We start from the raw sequence: 20,364 nt of genomic DNA on the forward strand, positions 1-20,364 counted from the left end.
GGGTTTTGAAGTGATTATTGTGTTCCTCTTGATGCATTTCAGAGCCAGAAGCAGGGTGTCATGAGGTGCCACTTGGGCAGTATTTTACTTCCCTTCCTCCTGCCTCTCCATCTCCTCACAAAAATCTGTCACTTTTAGGAGATTGATTTCCCCCCCCCCCATAAGGTGAGGAGAGGGGAATTTTGTTCAGAAGAAATTCTTGGTGTTAGTTTGCTGTACTGGGAACCAACTAGAAACCTGTTTTAGTCAAGGTTTCCAGAACCGCTCTGTGTTTCGGGTGACTGCTGTGTCCAGTGGTAAGTGAAATAAGCTATTCTTTTAATGGACAGAAGTTTCCATCGTGCCATCTTCGGAGATTGTCCTTGCTGCCCCACAGCCCTGGGCATGCTCTCAGCACCACCAGCAGTTTCATGCACAGGTACGAGCAGTCAGCAGTGGTTCCAGAGATGTGACGTCTCTGAACAGGAGACTGATGACTTCATGCTTACATGTTAGATGTGGTGCAGACATAAAAGATGAAAAACGTTCTTCTCTGTCATACCTTATGTAGAGAAATCTGTTTTGGTCTAAAACCATTATTTTTTCATATTCTGATGCTGGCTGTAGTTACTCAAGCAGTTGTTGTAAATTCTGTGGTGACATCATGGATATTTCTATCATCTAGTTCTTTTTTGAAATATACATTTCAAAAACTGTTTCACTAAAACTTGATCCTAGAGAAATGCTCTGTGCTCACATGGCATACTTGGACGCCTATAGAAGCTCTGTGGCATTCCTGTGGTTAAACTTGTTGGCAAATCTGTGTAAAGGGTTTGCTTCAACCCTGCTGTTGGAGGGTAACTGGGTGCAAGGAGCTCAAGATAAATATTTCTGTAGAGTGAGAACCTTTGATATCCAGTAATCTCTCCGCTGTTACTTGCAAAGAGGTAATTTGCTGTAACAATGGTAGGTTTCATCTGTGCTGAGAGCAAACCCTTAGATCAGTAATGGTGAATGCTGACACCAGAAGGTTCCTCATCACTGCAGAAAGTGTCATTAGTGTTATTCACAGCTCCTGTGTTAACGACTGCCAACAACTTACACTGAGGTAGGCAGGGACTGATAAGTCACAGTGGTGTGATTCCAAGATTTGATAGCTTGAGACTTCACAAGCTAGTTGGAAATGTTCTTTTTTTTCGAGTAATAGGAAATTTGTACTTTTTCTGCCTGTTTTTACAGTTCCTGAAGCACCTCTGTAACCCATGGCACAGTTGTCAAAGATGGTGTACATCTACACTGCTTCAACCTGGGTAGCTGCCATATAGCTAATTCAGATCACTGGCAGTTTTGGTTCAGGAGAGTCTAGCCCTGGCCACTTGTCCCCTTTTATTTTGGTAGTGGAGAAGAAAAGGACAGATGTACTCAGTGGGGAGTTGTTGACTTGGTTTTGGTTTTGTTTGCTTGTTTAAAGTAGCGAGATCCTTAAAGAGTTCAGTTTAGTAATTCTCAGCTTGCTGGCGTAGCCTGGGTACCTGTGCAGAGCTGTGCAGTCACTCATGCACTTGTGGATCTTGTATTTCAGTTCCTCTCCTCCCAGCCTACCCTGCGTCCAACGGCCACTGTGCATCCCTGCCCAGCATCTCCCTGTCCCTGCTGTGTGCTGCATGGCTCTTCTGGTCTTTCCTGCAGGGCCATGTCTGCCACCTCGCCTCGGCTCTCATGTACACCTACTCTCTGTCACACCAGTTTTCCTGTTCCTCTTCCAAGCTGCTTTGTGTCCAGCCGGTCCTTGTTTTCCTTTCTCAGTGTGCTGTTTCAAGAGTACCACGGCACCTGCTGCAGCAGGGGAGAGCTCCATTCCTGTCCCTAGCTCCCCATGTGCATCCCGTGCTTAGCGGCAGCAGTGGGTGCTCATCAGACCCTTTGTGTGAACCAGCTTAATGAGTTTAAATGACATAAAATTGTGCCAGCAAAACAGTTTTCTTTGAGGAGAAAGATTGAAATCAGCTTGTGGAAGAAGATCTGGGCACATACAAGAGGGCCGGGAGGAGAACAGTGCAGCAAGGACTGGGGAAGCAGCCGCAGCAGCTCAGACCCTTCCATCCATTACATCCGTTTTGGGGGATGTTCCCTTAGGGATCTGTTCCCTTAGGGACTCTCTCGGTGGTGATGCTGCTGCAAGAGATGTGAGCGCCTGGAGCTGCTCCTCCCCAGTTTCAGCAAAGTCCCATGTGGATTCAAAGCGAACGTGTAACCGGGGCTTCAGAAGGTAGGATTTGCCAGTGTCCCTCCGAGCCTGCGTGTTTTGCAGTTCCTGTATCTGCTCTCTTCCCAAAGCTTTATTTTGGGCAGACTGTTTGTATGGAAATGAAAAGAACAACCCTGGAAAAAAGTTGCGTTCCTAACAGATTTGAAGTCTATGCTAAAATAACTAGGGAACAAAATTCCTCAAATAAACATTTGCTGGAATTTTAATATAGGCAGGGTATGAATTTTTTTTTCCCAGCCATTGGTCTTGGAAAGAGCTCAATGCACAATTTTTTTAATTGAGCTTTGGGTAGATGATAGGTGATACGTAAGGCCAGGCAGTTCATTGTGAGGTATGTGGAAGCAAAATCTTTACAGTGAGGAGTTTTAATAGTGGGTAATGCTGTTATCCCCAACTATAACAACTGAAAGAGCTGACAAGCAGCATTTTGATTCTTTTATTTTTAAATGTCAAACTTTTTTCAGTTCTACTGATAGATTACCAAACATTTTTGTTTGGATCCTAATAGATTGTGTAAAGTAGGATTTAAAAACTGACATATGCAGTCCATTGGGAGAAAAAAACAATTGGACACTGAGTGTATCATGTACCTTTTCATGGCAATGCACTGGTTTTAATTGTTGGAGGGAATCAGATTTATATGTTTGAGATAGGAGAACGAGCAAATTAATTAATAAGTTGGGATTTAGTACACAATATCCTGATATAATCTGCATATATATTAAGTAACAGGAATTTTGTTAGTAGAAAATATAATCAGGAATTTTTTTAAAGAAAAACTATTCAGTCATAAACGTCTATGGAGTAACTTTTATGTGTTGCTTTCTCTCCCCATTAGCACCTCTGAAATAGCTTACCTGCAGCTATAGCCTGCTCTTGGCTAAGATGAAGGGGACTCGTAGTGACACTCCTTTTTTAACAACCTTAAGCACGAATGCGGAAGCAGTAACCTGTGATGGGCAGGAGGGAGGTAGCTGCGCCTGGCCCTGGGAGGAGGCGGCGTGTCGGGAGGTCTGAAAGCACTCCAGTTCTGAGAGGATCAGGGGGCTGTTATCCACTCCTCAGTCACTTGTTTCCTGGGAGACAAATGTAATCCAGGGATTTTTTTTTTTTTTTTTTCATTCCTTGCTAGTTTTTGATTGGACCCACTATTGACTTTTGGCTTGGAGGAGGTAGTGAAGCAGCACGCCAAGTGTCGTAAGATGGAAATTAATCACTAACCGATGGGTCTGAGTTCCAATGATTTCCTTTCCCGTGATTGCTCTGTGTACAGGAAGACTAATGACACATCTAACCAGACAGTTAACGAAGCTCTTCACACCTCCAACAGTCAAGAAGGATTCTTAACCGGATGACACTTCAGTTTTCTTTTAATGTCTGCTCTCTTGCGTGATTGTGGAAAAACAGAAGTAACTATCTTAAGAAAGGAACTTTGCATGGTTGGAGAGCTTTGCCTTAAATTGCATTTATTTTTGCTGCTAAATTATAAGTCATCTCAGTTGCAGTGAAAATACAGCAAATGTGCCCTCCCAGTGTTTCTTTTAACAAAGAGTATAATTCTTCTCAATACTTCTTGTGTGAGAGAGTTTATGGTTTTCAGTGAGATTATTTTTGGCTTTTGCAAGAAGATGGGCAAGCCAAACAAATTTAGCTTAACAGTAATTGAAGGTTTTGAAGTTACTCTTCAGTAGTGACTTCATCTTGTAAGGCCCTTGAACTGAGTCTGGTGGGTTTTGGTGGGTAATCTTCTCCAGGTAAATGAAAAGTCTGTCTTGGAAACAAATGAAAAAAACAAAGATTTGGAAACAATATGTTTTATTCCAGCAAGTACAAATAAGGTAGATGGTATTTAAGTGTAGCTTTTTTTTTTTTTTTTTTTAGGCTTATCCCATGCTGTAAGGAGTAAGGAATCCAGCAAAGGTTTTCTCCTGAAAAACATTCCTAGTTTTGCATGTCGCTTGCTTAAAAGGAAATTTTATGTTCTTGCTCTGGCTCTTGGATGGAGCACGGAAGTTGAATTTGAAAGGTTTGAATTGTATTTTTGAGTCTGTTCTTTGCCTAAAAAGTCACTAGCCTGATCATGTCAAGTGTCTGGCTCATTGTCCCATGTTTAAAGGAGGGCTAAACATAACAGTCTCCTTTTTGCAAACTAGTCTGAGATGTGTGGGGCACAGCTTCCACCACTGACACCAGCAGTGGATCTTCCAGTCATCTGCTGTAGTGATTTACTGAGACGAAAGCCCAGGAGTCTTACTGCGCTCTCTCTCTCGCCCCTTGAGTATTTGGCTTTTTGGCCATGCAAGGGCCATGCTTCACCTTCAGAGAATGTCTCCCTTAGACTGTTCAGTGGCCTTCTGATAGGGGGTCTTGGGAAGCAAGGCGAGAGATGGGCTTGGACCCTGCCATCCTGAAGAGGCTTGACCCTCTGTTCCTGGTTCTACCAGAGCAGCATGCAAAAGGTGGTTCCTTCTTCATCCCCTCCAGCAGATGTGCTTGTTTCTGAAAGCAGTCATGGCTCCTGCAGGTTGTACCAGCCCTTTTCTTTCAGGCCAAGTCTCACACGGTGCTGTGAACTTGCTAGATGCTCCCACATAACCATCCGGTGATGCTGGAGAAGATTTTTCTTTTTCATTTTTCTTCTTTTGGAAGGGAAAATTTAGTGCAGATTTGCTATCTGTAAGCTTGGAAGGAGGTCTAAGCACTTTGCACTGTGTATCCTGAAGCCATCTGTGAGGCAGAGGAGCACTTAGGAGTTGGTAGGGCTCCACAAAGATGACAAGTTTTTGAAAGGAAACAAATGTCTGGTTTTGGTCTTCCTTGTGGCTTTAGAAAATAATATCCCACTTTTGGTGTGGTGTGTGTGTGTGTTTGTTCTTCAACACATGAAACAGAGAGCCTTGCTCTGCTGATGAAAGTTGGGAGTTGAGAAAAGGGATGGCCCTGGGTTGAAAACTGGCTAGAGGCAGTAGTGCAGCCTCCCCTGCGTGTTCCGGAAGACATCAAGACTTACCAAAAAGCTTGTCATAATGCCTTGAAAGCCTGCCAGTGGAGTTCAGTCAATAATTAGGATTGGTGTTCGGTTTTACATATGCTTGAGCAGACCAAGGCTGCTCTCGAGCTATCATTTTGTATAGTGGAGCTGAGGGAAAGTTGTTTTTCTGTTTGTTTGAGAACTCACACAGAACAATTCGGAATGTCTGCACCCTCTGACCTCTGGTGGGATTAGACAAGGGCTGAAATTGCACTGCTCATAACTGCAGAATAATTGCTGAATTTTTGTGTAGTCTTCCCATTACAGATTGACTGCTTGAGTTGCTCCGTGTGTCCAGAAAGGGTAATTACCGTAACTGTTGTTTTAACTGATCACAATTTCACAACACCCTGAAATGGTTTAAACTCTGTGGGCTTTCTTTTTTGTTGTTTTGAGTTTTGGGGGTATTTTTTTCCCTTTAGGGGAGAAAAGATTATTAACTTCCTCTTGTAGTATAATGGCACTGATGTTATGTGGTTGAAGGATTAAGTCTTTTTATTTTTAAAGTAGTTACTAGGATGTTTAAACCCCTCCCATTTAGCCCTGTTTCTTGTTAGTATAACAGCAAAAGCAGAAGAAAATAACTTTCAGAAATAATCTACTTTTCTTTGAAGTTTCCATTTAACAGCAACTGTAGCTTCTTATTTTTCCAATACAGAGTGATGGTGAAATTATTAAATCATCCTAACTAGTAACAAGAGAGAGGGGTGGAAGAAGCAACCAAACATTCATTCTTACTTTTTTGCCCCCAGAAGTGTGATATAAATCATACAGTTGCAATACATTATTAATGGAGCAATAATCTCTGGCAAGCAGACTGTGTTCACTCCTGTCAGACAAAAAACCCAAACCCACTGCTTTTCCTGACAATACTGCTAAATAAATAAGGCTATGCCGTTAGATCAAATATTTGATTTTTTTTTAATTCTTTTTTCTTTGCAGAGTATTGGAAAGGGGTCCTTGTGGTGTATAGACCCAGAATATAGACAAAATCTTATTCAGGCTTTGAAAAAGACACCCTATCACCCATATTCGCATGTGTTCAGTACACCTCCCACATCTCCTCAGGCATATCAAAGGTAAGAACTAGATGCATTTTACAACTCTAAATGTTTTCATCCAGTGTTGCCTATGAATCTGGGGTAAGACGTTGAATGTAATAAGCGATGCAGTTTGGAAATGTGCTAGCCAGGAAAGCCCGGGAGCGCTGGCGGCAGCCTGGCCTCGCCCAGCCTGTGTCGGATGCCTTACCTGCCCGTCCCCTGAGCGGAGCCTGCCGTCCTGCTCCGGCGTGAGCCGCAGGGCCTTTTGGCAAATGGACACCTGAAATTAAAATGCATACAAGCAAACGGAGATCTCTGAAGTGTCCGTTTATCTGCTTTGCCGTAGGTGAAAGCACAGTACCCTCACTTGGAGGCAACAGGCTGGATTTTTCCCCAAAGCGAGCTGTGGGGCCTGTGTTGCCTGTGCCCGTGTCGGTCTCCGCGCCAGGCCTGCGCTCGGGTGACTCCACAGCCTTTGTTGTAGTTACGCGCTCCCTGTGGGGCTCCTGCCCTCCAGGTTATCCCAGAGAGGCGTGGGGGAGGCCAGTTGCCAGTCTTCTGCCTTGCTTCAGTGAAATAGGCGTGGGGTGGGGTTTTTTTTTATTTGTTTTGCATTTGTTTTGATCTGGCCCTTGCTTTATGACTAGCGTAAGTGAAGGAAGAGAGCTCATCTATGGCTGCCATCCGCCAAGCGGGGAAGCAGACACTGGGTTTTGGCACAGCTGCTTTCTCCTTGCTGCTGATATGGAAATTGTTTTCTTCACTTTTTCCGAATGTGGCAGCGTGTCGCAGCTGGGCCAGAACTGCTAGTCATGGCCAGGGCTGTACCGTGCCCGACACGATCGGGTAACCGGCCGTAGTTGGGGTCAGCAGCGTCACCAGGACTAAGAACTGACTGTGGTGGCTCTCGTGAGAATTTTTTTTTTTTTTTTAAATTTTTTTTTTCCGGAGCCGTTGCGGCGGGAAGGGCCGGGGGGCGGGGGCGGGGCTGGCGCGGGAGAGGCCGCCGCCCGCTCTTGCCGCCCCATGAGCGTGATGGTCTCCATAGCAACGCGGGCGTCTCCCTGGCAACGCGTAGCCCGGGCAGGTGCCGTTGCGTCACGGGGCTGCGCGAGCGGCCGTTGGGGCTCAGCCGCGCGCCGTTGCCGTGGTAACGGGCAGTCCTGCGCAGCCACGGCAGCCGCTCCGAAACCTTTTTAGAAAATGGGGGGGGACCCTGTCCCGGGTTTTGTGATCCGCGGGGATCGGGAGAGCGGCGGGCGCGGGGACGGGGTTTTCCCGCTGTTCTGAAACGCGAGGCTGGCCTGCGCTCGGCCGGCAGCGGGAGGCAGCGGCCGCCCGGGATTTCCCGAGGCAGCGCGGCTGCGGGACGGCTGCAGCACAGGCCCGCTCTGTCTTCTGCTTCTCGTGGAGCTCTAGAAAAATACTTTCTGTAGTACCACCTTTGGAAGGGATTTTTTTTCACTTCTGCTTTTTCCCCCGTTCCCAGTGATCCCACCGCCACTGTGCTTTGCAGAAGGACAGAAAAATAATTTGAATAATGGCATTAAAACTGTAATTTGTGTGTTTGAACAAGGTTTGTTTCCAGAGCCTCACTTTATAATTTCTATGGTTTTTAAAGAGTGTTTTAATTATGCCCACACCGATTTATTCAGAGATTTTCATATCAAGTAAAAGTGTAATGCACATCTGACAGAAATGGATGGATTTTGATCTCTTCTAATCCCTGCAAGCAAAAAAAAATCTAGCAAACAGACACAGCTGAAAGCAGGAGGATCTCTGTGCTTTTTTTTTTGTTTGTTTTTCATACATGAAGTGACTGTTGACTTAATGGGTTGGGTTTGCCAGAACCGCTGTGCAATTTGCTGGCAGATGCTGCCTGCGGGAGCTCGCAGAGAGCTTTTCCAGGTCAGGCTGAAGGCAGCGACGCAGCAGTGCTGGTGCGAGTGCTCCTTGCAGGGACGAGCCTGCAGTGACGTCCCGGCTGGGTGCTGGGTGCCAGGGAGCCTGCCCCGGGGCAGCTGCCCTGCGTCTGGCACAGCCACCTGCCTGCCGTGCTCCCGGCCGCCCCGCACGCCGCAAAGGATGCCTGCGGAGCCACAGGCCTCGGCAGAAGTCCTGCTGCCCTCTTTTAACGGAGTGGGTGGCCAGAACCTCATAGCCTGTTCTCATGTGTGGGAGAGGAGACGTGTACCGGCACCTGCCAAACAGCATGGGATGTAAGGAAGCTTTTTGAAAGACCGCCTGCTTTCACTGATGCCCAGATGTAGCTGAGCGAATGGCAAAGCAAGGGAGAAGGAGGGTGCTACCGAAACACCCGCAGACAAGTCTCAAAACTGAAAGGGAAACTTCCTCTCCTTGGAAACTGAGGGATGTCAGAGCTGATGCTGCAGTGCTTGTGCTGCCAAGTGCTTTCAAGTCTTCCTTGTAATGTCTGCATCATAAAACAAAGAGCTTGCGTGGCTGCAGGAGCAAGTGCCTCGCAGATAGAGGCCCAAAGGAGGCCAGGTTTCGTGTGAAGAAATTGTGATCTCGCTGTTATTTTTAGATTAATATGTTTCAGCAGTTTCACTGTCAAATAAAACTTAATCTTTCCATGGTCTTCTAAAATATTTGTTTATTCATCTACTAATGACTGGCAGAAGATCAACATGAGGCTGGTCTAAGCCATCAGTGACTGCTGAATTAATTTAATTGCGCATTGGCAGTTAAGTGGCAAAATAATTTTTTTATTATATTTCTGATATATTCGCAGGGAGTTGAATGTTCCCTGTGCGTTTGGAAAAACAGTAATCCCGTATGTATGTGATTGCTTTCTCATGTGTACAAGGACTTCAGTAACGGGTGGAAAATTAAATCCACTCCGCCATCGTCAGCCCTCCAGAGCAATACATCGTCATAGTAACAAATTCTAAGGGAAATTTTTCTGATGGTGAAGATCAAATGTCTAAAAAAAAATCCTTGGGTGACAGAGGTTTTGCTGTCCATCCGTCTTACATAACTGAAGCCCACAACTAGGAGAAACGATGTCACCTGATACTAATGAAATATGTCGGGAACCAGATAACTCACCCATATTACTCCTGCCTCTAGGAATGGGATTAATCGAAGGAATTACAAGGTTTATAAGGATCAGTTGGTGCGAGTCCACAGGGGCAAATTGACCTGTTGCTTGTCTTTATCAGATATTTTAAAAGAATAAGGATACACAAATGAATCACATGTTCTGTTCAGTATCTGCGTAAGCAGCTTAGGGGTGAATTGAGCACAGAGTGGAGGAATGTATTGTAAAAATATCCCAAGCAAGATGATCACTGAGCCAACAAATTCTCCTTTTCTGAGCAGAGCTAATCACATGAGATAATTTAGCTTTACAACTTCACTAGAGCATCCTGTATAAACGTAACGGGGGACCATTTATGAAGGAGTTTTACGATGTGAACCGACACATTTGGGTGGCTGAGTGTTGTAGTTCAGCCCTCGTTGGGACCAGACTACGCAGTCTCTCTCTCACTCCCCCCGCCCTCTGAGAGAATAGGGGGAGATGATATAAGGAAAAACGTCTCGAGGTTTGAGATAAGGACGGGGAGAAATCCTTAAAGTCACCGTTACGGGCAAAACAGACTCGAATTGGGGAAAACTATTCATTTATTACTAAAAACAGCAGGATAATGAGACAGAGAACAAGATAACCTCCCCCCACCTCTCCCTCTTCCCAGGCTTAACATTATCTCTACTGCCTTCCTCCCCCGAGCGGCACAGGGGGGAAGAGGGAATGGGGGCTGCGATCAGTTCATCATACGTTGTTTTACGCCGCTGCTTCATGGTTGGGGGAAGAACTCCTCACATTCCTCCCCTGCTCCATTGTGGGGTCCCTCCCATGGGCCACAGTCCTTCGTGAAACTGCTCCGGCGTGGGTCATCTCTTCCACAGAGTGCCGTCTCTCCAGAATGGCTGCCCCAGCAGGCCCTCCACAGGCCACAGCCGCCTTCAGGCATCCACCTCCCCCGGTGTGGGGTCCCTCAAGGGCTGCAGGTGGATCTCTGCTCCTCCGTGGACCTCCATGGGCTGCAGGGGGACAACCTGCTCCACCATGGTCTTCACCACAGGCTGCAGGGGAATCTTGGCCAGGAGCCGCATTACTCCTCCCCCTCCTTCTGAACTGACCTTGGCGTCTGCAGCCGTTCCTCTCACAAGAAAAACTCTTCACAACAGGCTGGCAGACACCTCTCAGAATCTCTTCACATCATCCATCTCATCTCCTCTCCACTTCTTGCAGCCGGGCTGGACCGAGTCGGGCCCAGTGGGCTGCCTGGCAAGAGGCCAGAGGGTGAGGCCTGCAAGGCCCATGAGGCCTGCGCGTCCCCCTCTGTGCCTCTGCCCCCACTCAGCTTCTTCACATCTTCTCTTCTCTTTTTTTTTTTCTGTTTTCCCCTTCTTAAGTATATTATCGCAGAGGCATTATCATGGAACATTCTGCTACCAATTGGCTTAGCCTTGGCCAGCAGCAGGTCTGCCCTAGGCCTGGCCGAGTCCACTGAACAAAGGGGAACAACTTCTAGCAGTTTCCTACAGAAGCTACCACCTTAGGCCCCCCCTCACTAAACAAAACTACAGCATTGGGTCAGTGTCATGCCAGTATTGTTTGAGATTGGACACATGACTCAAAGCAGGAAGATTGGATTCCGTTGGGCTCCATGTATGAAGAGCATAGTTTAGGGGAAAAAAGCAACCCTGCAGCGTTTGTACATAAGAAGGAACTTCAGACTACAGTTTGAATTGCTACTGCGACTCAGAGTGAGGATTATCTGCAAGCTGTAAGAAGAAGAGGAAGAGAGTAATGAGAATTATTTAATTTTAGTTGGATTGGATGTGTATTCTTAAAAAACAATACTCGTGCCAAACAGAAAAAAAAACCTATTGGATTTTTGTCTGGTTCTTCTAATTGAAGCATATATCATGTCACTTACCGTGAATTTCAAAGGTGAACTAACACTCATACACAGCATTACAAAGAATCTCTCTCCTTGGTGTGGAAAAATCGGTGCTTTAGTCTAATGTGTTTCTTTTTAAATATTTACAATTGTGTTGGCAGTAGCAACCTTGAAATATATTTATAGACACAAACTTGGTTAAGTAACTATGTAGGTCAGTACCCTGATACTTCATCTATATGTTTTGTTTCCAGTTTTCTGACTCTAACTGAACTGTAGGTGGGATTTTCTCTTCTGGTAGTGCTGTGAGGAGATCTTGACATGGATTTTTCTTTTCTCTGTTTGTATTATATGGGGCTAGTTCTCAATTGTATTTCTCCTACTGCTGAAAACTATCAAGAAATGTAATATAAAATAACAGAAATTATTAGTTTCACTGATGGATGAAAATATTTGAAGATTTGAGTGACTACCTAGGAGTATTGACTAGATCCCTTTACAGACTTGTGGAGCATTATTGCACAGCTTTTTATTCTTCCAGTGTGTTTTGCTAATTGTAGTTTGTTAAACCAGTGGCAAATGTTGACATGTCTGTCCTAAGTTGCCATCTAACTGGTGAAATTGCAAACGTGCCCAAGATGGAAACTGATTTCTTTCTTGTGTTACCCCAGCCTACGTGTTCATAAAGGCTTCGTTATGTTCTGTCTTAGTCTGCTCCTTCCCGTGGGAACAGCTCCGTGGTTGAGTTTGGTTAATATGTTCTGCTTCAGGAATGACTGAGACCCTAGTTAGTCCCGAACTAGGTTTGTGCTGAGCTTTGGACATGGAGTCCACCTGTGCACATCAAAGCACACTTATCAGGAAAGTGCCTTCTCTGGCATGCATCACTGCATTTCAGCCGGGCTGCCCTCTGTAGAGAGGGCTTGAGCCCTGTAGGGCTGGAACTGACAGGAGAACGTGTAGCAAAAACTCAACTGCAGCGCGGTTTTGGTTGTTGGAGAGCAGAGTCGACCCGCAGTTGCTGTACGTGGTGCCCGACAGTTGTTGGCAGAGCCGGTGCTGCAGAGCTGCCCCAACTGCGCTGCTGGGGTCTCGGTGCTGGGATGAGGCCCCACATGGAGACAGCAGAAAACCACCTGTACTGCTAGAGTAGAGTCACTTTCCAGAACAGTATTTCATTTAAATGCGAATGGCTTCGTGATCTAATTTGCCTTTCCCCATCCCTTGTTGAAGTGTGTGGTACAGGCCTAGGCCAATGGAGCACAGAGGGCCTGCAAGTGCTTGAGTAACCAAACATTTTATGAAATTTTACTAGTCTGAGATTTGAAAGTATTGGAGTGGCTTCTATTTTCTCAAATTCAGTGTCTCTTATCACTATCAGTCAGCTGCTGCTGACTTCACTAGAAATGCTGTGAGCTTTTTAAATGTTCATCACTTCTGCAGTGTCTTGTCTTCTGATACCCGTTTCTGACAAAAAATATTTTTCCTTATATTTATTCTGAGTTAGAGATTAAGAAAAGGGGACTTTGTGATTATGAACCTCTGTTTAACTTTTGAAATTTATTATTAGAGACACAATGAAAAATTTGTGAAAATTGGATTTCAGGAAAAAAGCTTTAGCTGCCAAGACCTGCCGTTGCCGCAAGCCCTGCGGTAAACAACAGGAGAGGTGTCCTGTGCACACTTACATTTGAATTTGAACTAAAAAAACCCTGCATTTGCCTATTTTGAGACTGAAAATATGCAGTCTTACCACTGCTGCTCCTAGCTTTCTGCTTCCACCTCACCAGTACAAGTCCTCCTACTGTGCAGTGGGAAGGGCAAGGGGTGGCTGTGCAGTGGGAGCTCCTCAGGCAGCGCCCATGCGTCCCAGCCCCCCCGGTCCCCCCACGCGTGGCTGCAGCAGAATCTCCTGGAGCAGTCACTGCCGTGCTGTTGGAACATAGGTTGCATACAACCCGCTCAGGGTGAGGAACTTTGAAGCTTTTGCACAGATGTGAAGCAGCCAAGTCTTCCCCGCCAGAGGACGGCTATTGTAGATCGGCTGCTTAGGAAACTGCTGTTAGTGGACCAACTCCTTCAAATATTTGTGAGTTTTGGCTTTACTGTCACAAGCTTCACCCTTTTGGAGTTGTTTAAGGAAGGTAAACCTGCATCAAAGTCAGCGTGTTGTAGGTTATAGTTTTGGACAATGTATAAGCACTCTTTTTATTCGCACGCTTTATATGTTGAGATCAGAAACGATCTATGGCCATTTGGTGAAGCTGGTGAAACAACCTTTTCCCGTTCACCGAAAACTTTGAGACACTGAAAGACACTGCAGGATGTCTCCTTGCAAGAAGAGACTTAGAAAAGGAATTAATTGTTTGTCTTTTGCAGTCTGGAAACATGGATTTAATTTTGTATTATTGTTTTTACTTTCAATGGGAAATGAAGCTGACCATAGAACAGTGGAATATTAATTTCTGTGCATCTTGCAACCCCTTTATCGAGATCAATCTAGATATTTTATTCCCTGGATAGAGTCAAAATAGTTTTTTTTTTCTTGTGGTATGGTGTTAAGGTGGAGTCTTTGGGGAATTCTGTTTCGCTGGTTTTATAGTCAGAGATTACAGGGAACATAAATTCTTCCAAATTGCGCCCTCTGACACCATAACATGCCTTGATTTGAAGAGCGTCTATACTTTGGGATTATGATGCTTTATTTCTGTTTTCTGGCAAGTTAAAGAACATTGGTTCTGCTTGATGCCAGGTAGGAATTGCAAAGAATAAATAACTTTTGCTTGAGTGGATGTCTGTAATGCTATCAGTGCATAAATATTTGGGGATTCACCAATCCAGGACTTGTTTTCTAACATATTCTTATCAGCTCTCTAGCTGGTACACTTCTGTGATATGGGAAGTATCCTGTTGAGCATAGTTTCAGAAAACAAGACGTATCAAATCTTACCTTTAAAACTAATTTTCTTCTACCTTATACTATGAGGGAGGCAGAGGGGAGGGAGATAAATTGGGAAAAGTGGCAGCAGATCTGGACAGAAAAAGAAGAGCAAAAAGTCTGAGTCTGTCCTCTTTCACACAACAGTTTGTGCATCCTTTCTGCAGCACCCTTGTGCCTAGCAGGAGCGGCTGGTGGAAATACAAATACAAATAACCCTCTAATCATAACTTAATTCCTCTGAAAATTACATAAACGCTTCTGAGCCTTCTCAGCTGAGATGTTTTCAATTCTTTCTCATCCATACCCCCAAAATAGGACAAATGTCTTGATTCTCATTTGCTAAATACATAAAGAATTGGTTCTTTGAGTCTTTGTTGTGACTGCATGTTTGCAGACCTTTGGTAAAGAACTGTAAAGCAGCATCCTTGGCCTGTCATGTTTCTCTAGATGCAGGGCAAACACCAGCTCCTTGCTTTATGTTATTATTATTTATAGCCCCATTTGTTGAACAATCTTCCTGGTTACTTGGCTTTTTAGACTTCTTTTATTTTCATCAACTGTGCCTTCTGTAGATAAATATAGCCTTATGCCAAAGATAGCTTGGAATGGTACCATTGATATTTCCAATTCATTTCATGGGAAAAGGAAAGTCTAGGGACATGTTTTGAATATCTGGTTTGTTTGTAAATTCCTCTCTAGCCCTGGGTATTTCCCAGTGGAAGTTGTTAGAGTAGCCTCACTGACGGAGCTGTGAACTGCTGACTGCGGGAACTTGGAAGCGGGTGGATGCTGTGCTTCTGAGATTGTCTTCTGCAGCTCCCCATCCCTCCTCTTCACTGTTCCCAGGGTGTGTTCTTGTGCAGTTAGGGAATGTGTTGTGCAGTGCTCAGGCCGTATGGTACAGGAAAAAAGCAGAGTACGGAGCACACCGCTCCTTTGGCTACTTGGTGTTCAGTCCATCTCTCACCCTTCAGCCCGCTGATAGGCGTTGCATCGCTGTTGCAGCTGCAGCAGTTGTGTGAATGGGGAAGCCCGTGTTACACAATTCAGGAACAGTTCACTGAAATTTTAGTAGTTGAAAATGAGGACTTGGGAACAAGTGTTTGTGTGATGAGCAGTGGCTGACATGAGCATCACGTGTGTTAATCATACACTATTATAGCAGTGGTAATCACCTGACTTCTGCATTTGAAAACAGACTCATGAAGCTTGAGAAGCCGCAAATAGTATCATAGCGTGTCACATCTTACTGCTGTTGAATTCAGAAAAGGTTTCTTATTTGCAGAATTCAAGTTAATTCTTTTTTTTTCCTTTAGATTTTCTTCACTTCTCTGTTAGTTAGTAGACTTCTTTCCTTTGGTTCCTGTAGTAAGAAAGATTTACAGGGAAAGTCACCTTATTTGCAATTCTGTTGTAAGACTGACGTTCTTAGAACAGTTTCTAATGTCGTATTAACAGTAACAAACTTTTATGAATGAAAAAGTTACGATAATTTCAGAATCTTTTGGACAAGATGGCTTTTCTGTAATGGTTACACTTCGTGTTTTAAGGCATTTTGCAGTTTAACTCTTCATTATCTATTTAATAGTAAGGTGCATTGACTGTTTCCAAGAATTGCAACTGTGCCTTAAACAAAAACCTGCCTGGACCTTTTATCGTTTTACCTAACATTTGAATGTATGCTGGGGAATAGAGAACATGTTTGAAGTGCAAAGGAGCTGTTGCAGTTTATGCAAAACTCCTAATGTTTGTGTAACCAATCTGTTCCGCATGTGATAGCCACCTGAGAACGTCAGTTCTGCACACAGGTTCAATGGCCTTGGCAAAGACTAGAGGCCAAGCGGACTTGCTTGGTAGCCCCTCATCGTCTTGGGATGGTCCACTTGAGTCCAACAGCTGGAGGAACTGACTGCAAGTGACCTGGCTTTTCCCTAGGTCGTAACAGAGGGTGACAACTGCAGCCTAAAAATGCTGATTGTCTGTAGAAAAACATCCTGGGAAAGGAGCATGGCCAGTGAGAATCAATTCCTCTTTTCTCTGCACAGTGTTAGTGAGAAGCAGAACATAAGAAGGTCCAGTTTCGTTGTGACTGTGGAGAATCCTGACAAGGTGGGGTCCAGGTGATCGAGGTGGCCCATCTGGCCTTGCGTTATGCTCCTCAGCTTTTGGAGCTTTTCCACTGTTTTGCAGTGCCGGTGGCTCTAAATCTTAAAGTGAAAGACAGTTCCCCTTGAAAGCTGTTTGTTTGATAAATATTTATTCTCCGATAAAAAGCTCAAAACAAGTTTCAACGGCTTAGTCTATTTGGATCACTTCTGACGTCACGAAACCTCAGCTCAGGGCTGGAGTTGCCAGGTGCAGGTCGCATTACTGACCGTGTCTTTTCTGGCATTTAGAACTCCCTTTGTCACCATGATACCTGGATTTCTCTTTTACCCAGTTTTTTATGTATGTGAATCTGTCTTCTTGATTGTATGATGCTACTATGTAAAAGTGATTTTCTTCCTGTTTTGATGGAACTGGATTTTGTACGAATTAAACTATTTTGCTAGAGTTGTTTCATGTTACAGGAACTTCCATGGCTCAGAGGAATAGAAACTGAAAGGACTTAAACGGTATTAAAATGTCTCATTCTGAAGTTTTGGAACAAAAAGTGTAGTCTTTTTTCATACTGTCACTTCTTTACACTTGGGTTTTGAATTTTGACTTGGAAAAATCAAGCTGCTTGTTTCATGAGAATGAAGTACTTATATAAAAACTGTTTTTTTGAGGAGGTGGGGGGTACTTAGTAGAGAAATTTCCATTCTCAGCAAAGCCCTGTGTGGCTGGGAGAAGAAACTGTCTTCCTCACCTGTTCACCTGTTTGTCCCAAAGTAGAAAGACAGGAGGTGAGAGCTATGACACTTTGCCTGTCCAATGTATTTTATGCTACAGTGGCCTGATAAAATATTCCTTCCTCTTCCTCCTTGCAAAACAGAACGGCCCAGCACTTGCACTTCTTGTTCTTTTTCAGTAAAATCACGATGAAACTCTGAAGGTTACATTTGATTATCTATACTATATTTTTTCACAGATATTTTGACTTAATTTTGGGAACCCCACAGTTGTTTAAAGAGAAGCAAGCAATTTTGGTACATCTAAACATAAATAAGAATTAAGGGGTTATGCTTTAGAAAGATTTCAAGAAACTCTTGTTGGATTTCTTTCCATTCCAGGTGGCCCAGAAGGCAGTGTGTATGCGTGGGGTGCTCGCTGGTGGCATTTGTTCTGATTCTAAATTATGAAACTGTTTGTAAAATGCAACATTTGTCTTTTTTTTTTTTTCCTTTATTTTTTTCCTACTGGTTAAAAAAAGGAGGGCGGGAGGGTTAGGCAGTGTGTCAGTGGAACTTGCTACCACAGAGAGGTGCTGAGGCTAAGGATTAAGCAATAGGCTCCTGAAAGGTGGAGTTCTGTGTAACTGCCATGTCCGGGGCTAGTACAAATGCGTCTGGAAGAGGATGCTACGACCTCGTGGGATTTTTAGGTTTGGATTGGTCTCTCTGCTATTTCAAGTCCCCATGCGCTGCAGCAGCAAGCAGAGATTTACTGTGCTGTGCCACTCTTCCACTTTCTGTGAAACGTCCATCTCTGGCATTGGGTCGTGGAAACCCTGGGCCAAACAGGCTGCGGGTTTCATGCGGTTGGGTGGTTTTCATCTTGTTACACTTTTGATAAGATTCCCGGTTTTGCGTCTGAGGCTTTTTTTCCCTATGCTGTTTTTGTGATAAATGTGCCAACCCCTGGGGGTTTCAGTGCACAGGTATGTGTATATACAGTCTATTTTTTTATGTCAAAAGGCAGCCTGGCTGCCAGGGAAGCTGCTCTCTCCTGCTTAGAAACAAAACGTACTGTTCTAGTGCAGGTGACCTATTTCCGTTACAAAAGAGTAAATACTCAGAGCAACAGCGATAGGAGAATTGCTTGAGACAACTGGTCTGAAGTGGGTTTGTGGAAGCGGTTTGACTAGCAAACACATTAGAGAAGCTCATTTCGTCGGTGGGTAACTTGCAGATGCCAGAAGAGGAGCATTGGTGAGGGGCAGCCTGGCTCTGCTCCGCAGGGTGAAGTTGGTTGGGTTGTCACATACACCTGCCTGTCTGTTTACAGAGGGACACAATTTCCACCTCTCTGTTTTAAGATCATTTTTTCCTTTGTGAAAGGGGAATGGCTGAAAAGATTGGCCAGCTCAGATACGAATGTGGATCAGAGTTTTATAAAAGATCTTTCCTTTCTTTTCATCCTGATTCATTTCTGCTTTGTTGGCAGTCTCCTCCTGTTAATTGCCAGAACTCGCTCTGTGGGCTCATGCGTATGCTTCGGTTTTGTATGGTAATTTTTCGTTGCTCTGCTCTTAAGGCATCCAAGATTGCAGAGCCAATGGGTCCTGCTAATACAAATGTAAATGTATTTCTTTCTTGGCTTGCTGCAGCATGCGTGCACTTGTTAAATTTTCTTTTCATTAGCTTGTCTGACATATTTTTGGTATTAGAATCAGTACTACATGGACTTTATTTGTGAAAGTGGAATAGGTGTAGTTTATTATTCTACCCTTTACAAAGGTAATAGTTGGCATCCAACTTAACACAGCTGATGGTTTTTTGTGTTTGTTGCTTATGGCCCCTTACACCTGGCTGCTGTTGCCAGTTCTCTGCGCTGCAGTTTTTAACCTCAGTGATGTGTTCTCTGTGTTGTCTGCCTGGGTAGTGTAAATATTGCAGAGCTCTATGCCTCTCCTTGCTTTTTTTTTTCTGTAGCTGTTTTTATCAGGATTCCATTATATATCCTTCCAAAAGAAATTCTGTTTAAACAGTGATTATAGGCTTGATAGAAAACTTTGTAAGATTAGTTTGAAAAATTAAGATGCGTGGAACAGGCTCTTTTTTTGACAGTTTCATTTCATGTTTAAAAGTGTGTGTAATTCTGAGTTTTAGTTCTGTGTGAGGATGGTGGTGGTGTTTTTTAAGACAGAATATGTGAAATTTGGAAAAAGTAATTGCCTAGCAATGCTGACACTGAAGACTGAGTTAATAAAAATGTAGTGATACTTTTAAATGTCCATGCAGCACTGGGAATTCTTAACTGATGGCAGTGCAGGATGCAGGTTTCAGTAAAAGTACATGGAAGAGAGATGTAAATTCAGCAAATTCAGCATCCTTTAGGTTTCATTAATTTTTATGCTTAATCTGGATTACCATATGGAGGAACAAAAGTAAACAAAATGGAACTGGGTTACCTTTAATTATGTAACTTCCATGAAAAGACTTTTTTTTCCCAAGCAGCTGTCTGATCAATGGCAAAATTCATAACAGCTCCCCAAGTATTTAAGATCTCTATTAATTGGTGTTCCTTCTCTCTATGAAGAATTGTTCTCTCATTAGCTGTTCTGCATATGAAAGATGAAGTCAACCATTTTTCTCATGAGATTAAAAAAATAAATAAAACAATTAATAAGAATGAAATAATTTCCTAAACTTAAGGGAATTAATAACAAACAAAGCTTCTGGAGTAGCCAGATTTTATTTTGCAACTTGAAAGTATAACATAATGTAAAAGGAAGACTTTATACAAACACATTTATTCCATGATAGTTTAAGAGCTATAATCAGCTGTATTGCTAAAGCAATGTAGATCTTTTGGTTATTAAGTATATTTTGCTGCTTTTGCCTTCAGATGTAGAAATAGACTTGCTCAGATTTTGGGGAAAAAAAAAGAATGGAAATTTGTGCTGGACGTGCTAGAGCTAGTCTTGTTCTTTCTCCCTGGGGATATTACCATCAAAACCCCCTTTGAAAACAGGGGTAAAGTTGTATTGATGAGGTCTGTATTTTGTAATGATTTGGAGCAAGAGCTTTAGGAGTTCAGTTTGTGTGTCTGTTGTAGTTCAGCCCCAATCGGGACCAGACTACGCAGTCTCTCTCTCGCTCCCCCCACCCTCCGAGAGAATAGGGGGAGATGATACAGGAAAAAACGGCTCAAGGTTTGAGATAAGGACGGGGAGAAATCCTTAAAGTTACCGTTATGGGCAAAACAGACTCGACTTGGGAAAAACACTCATTTATTTCTAAAATTAGCAGGATAATGAGACAGGGAACAAGATAACCTCCCCCCACCTCTCCCTCTTCCCA

At 43.9% G+C, this 20,364-nt stretch overlaps 1 protein-coding gene across 13 annotated transcripts in view; it reads left to right on the forward strand.

The window, feature by feature from the left end:
- The window catches only part of FOXN3 (forkhead box N3), a 212,508-nt gene that overhangs the window by 97,472 nt on the left and 94,672 nt on the right, over positions 1-20,364 (forward strand). For all 13 annotated transcript variants that reach the window (XM_086750096.1, XM_086750091.1, XM_086750103.1 and 10 more), the window contains one exon: positions 6,222-6,358. In XM_086750096.1, coding sequence (XP_086606222.1) covers positions 6,222-6,358 — 137 coding nt within the window. The remainder of the gene's footprint in view (positions 1-6,221; positions 6,359-20,364) is intronic.

This window comes from Chlamydotis macqueenii, chromosome 5 (assembly GCF_036417535.1).
Source record: "Chlamydotis macqueenii isolate bChlMac1 chromosome 5, bChlMac1.mat, whole genome shotgun sequence".
Lineage (NCBI taxonomy): Eukaryota > Metazoa > Chordata > Aves > Otidiformes > Otididae > Chlamydotis > Chlamydotis macqueenii.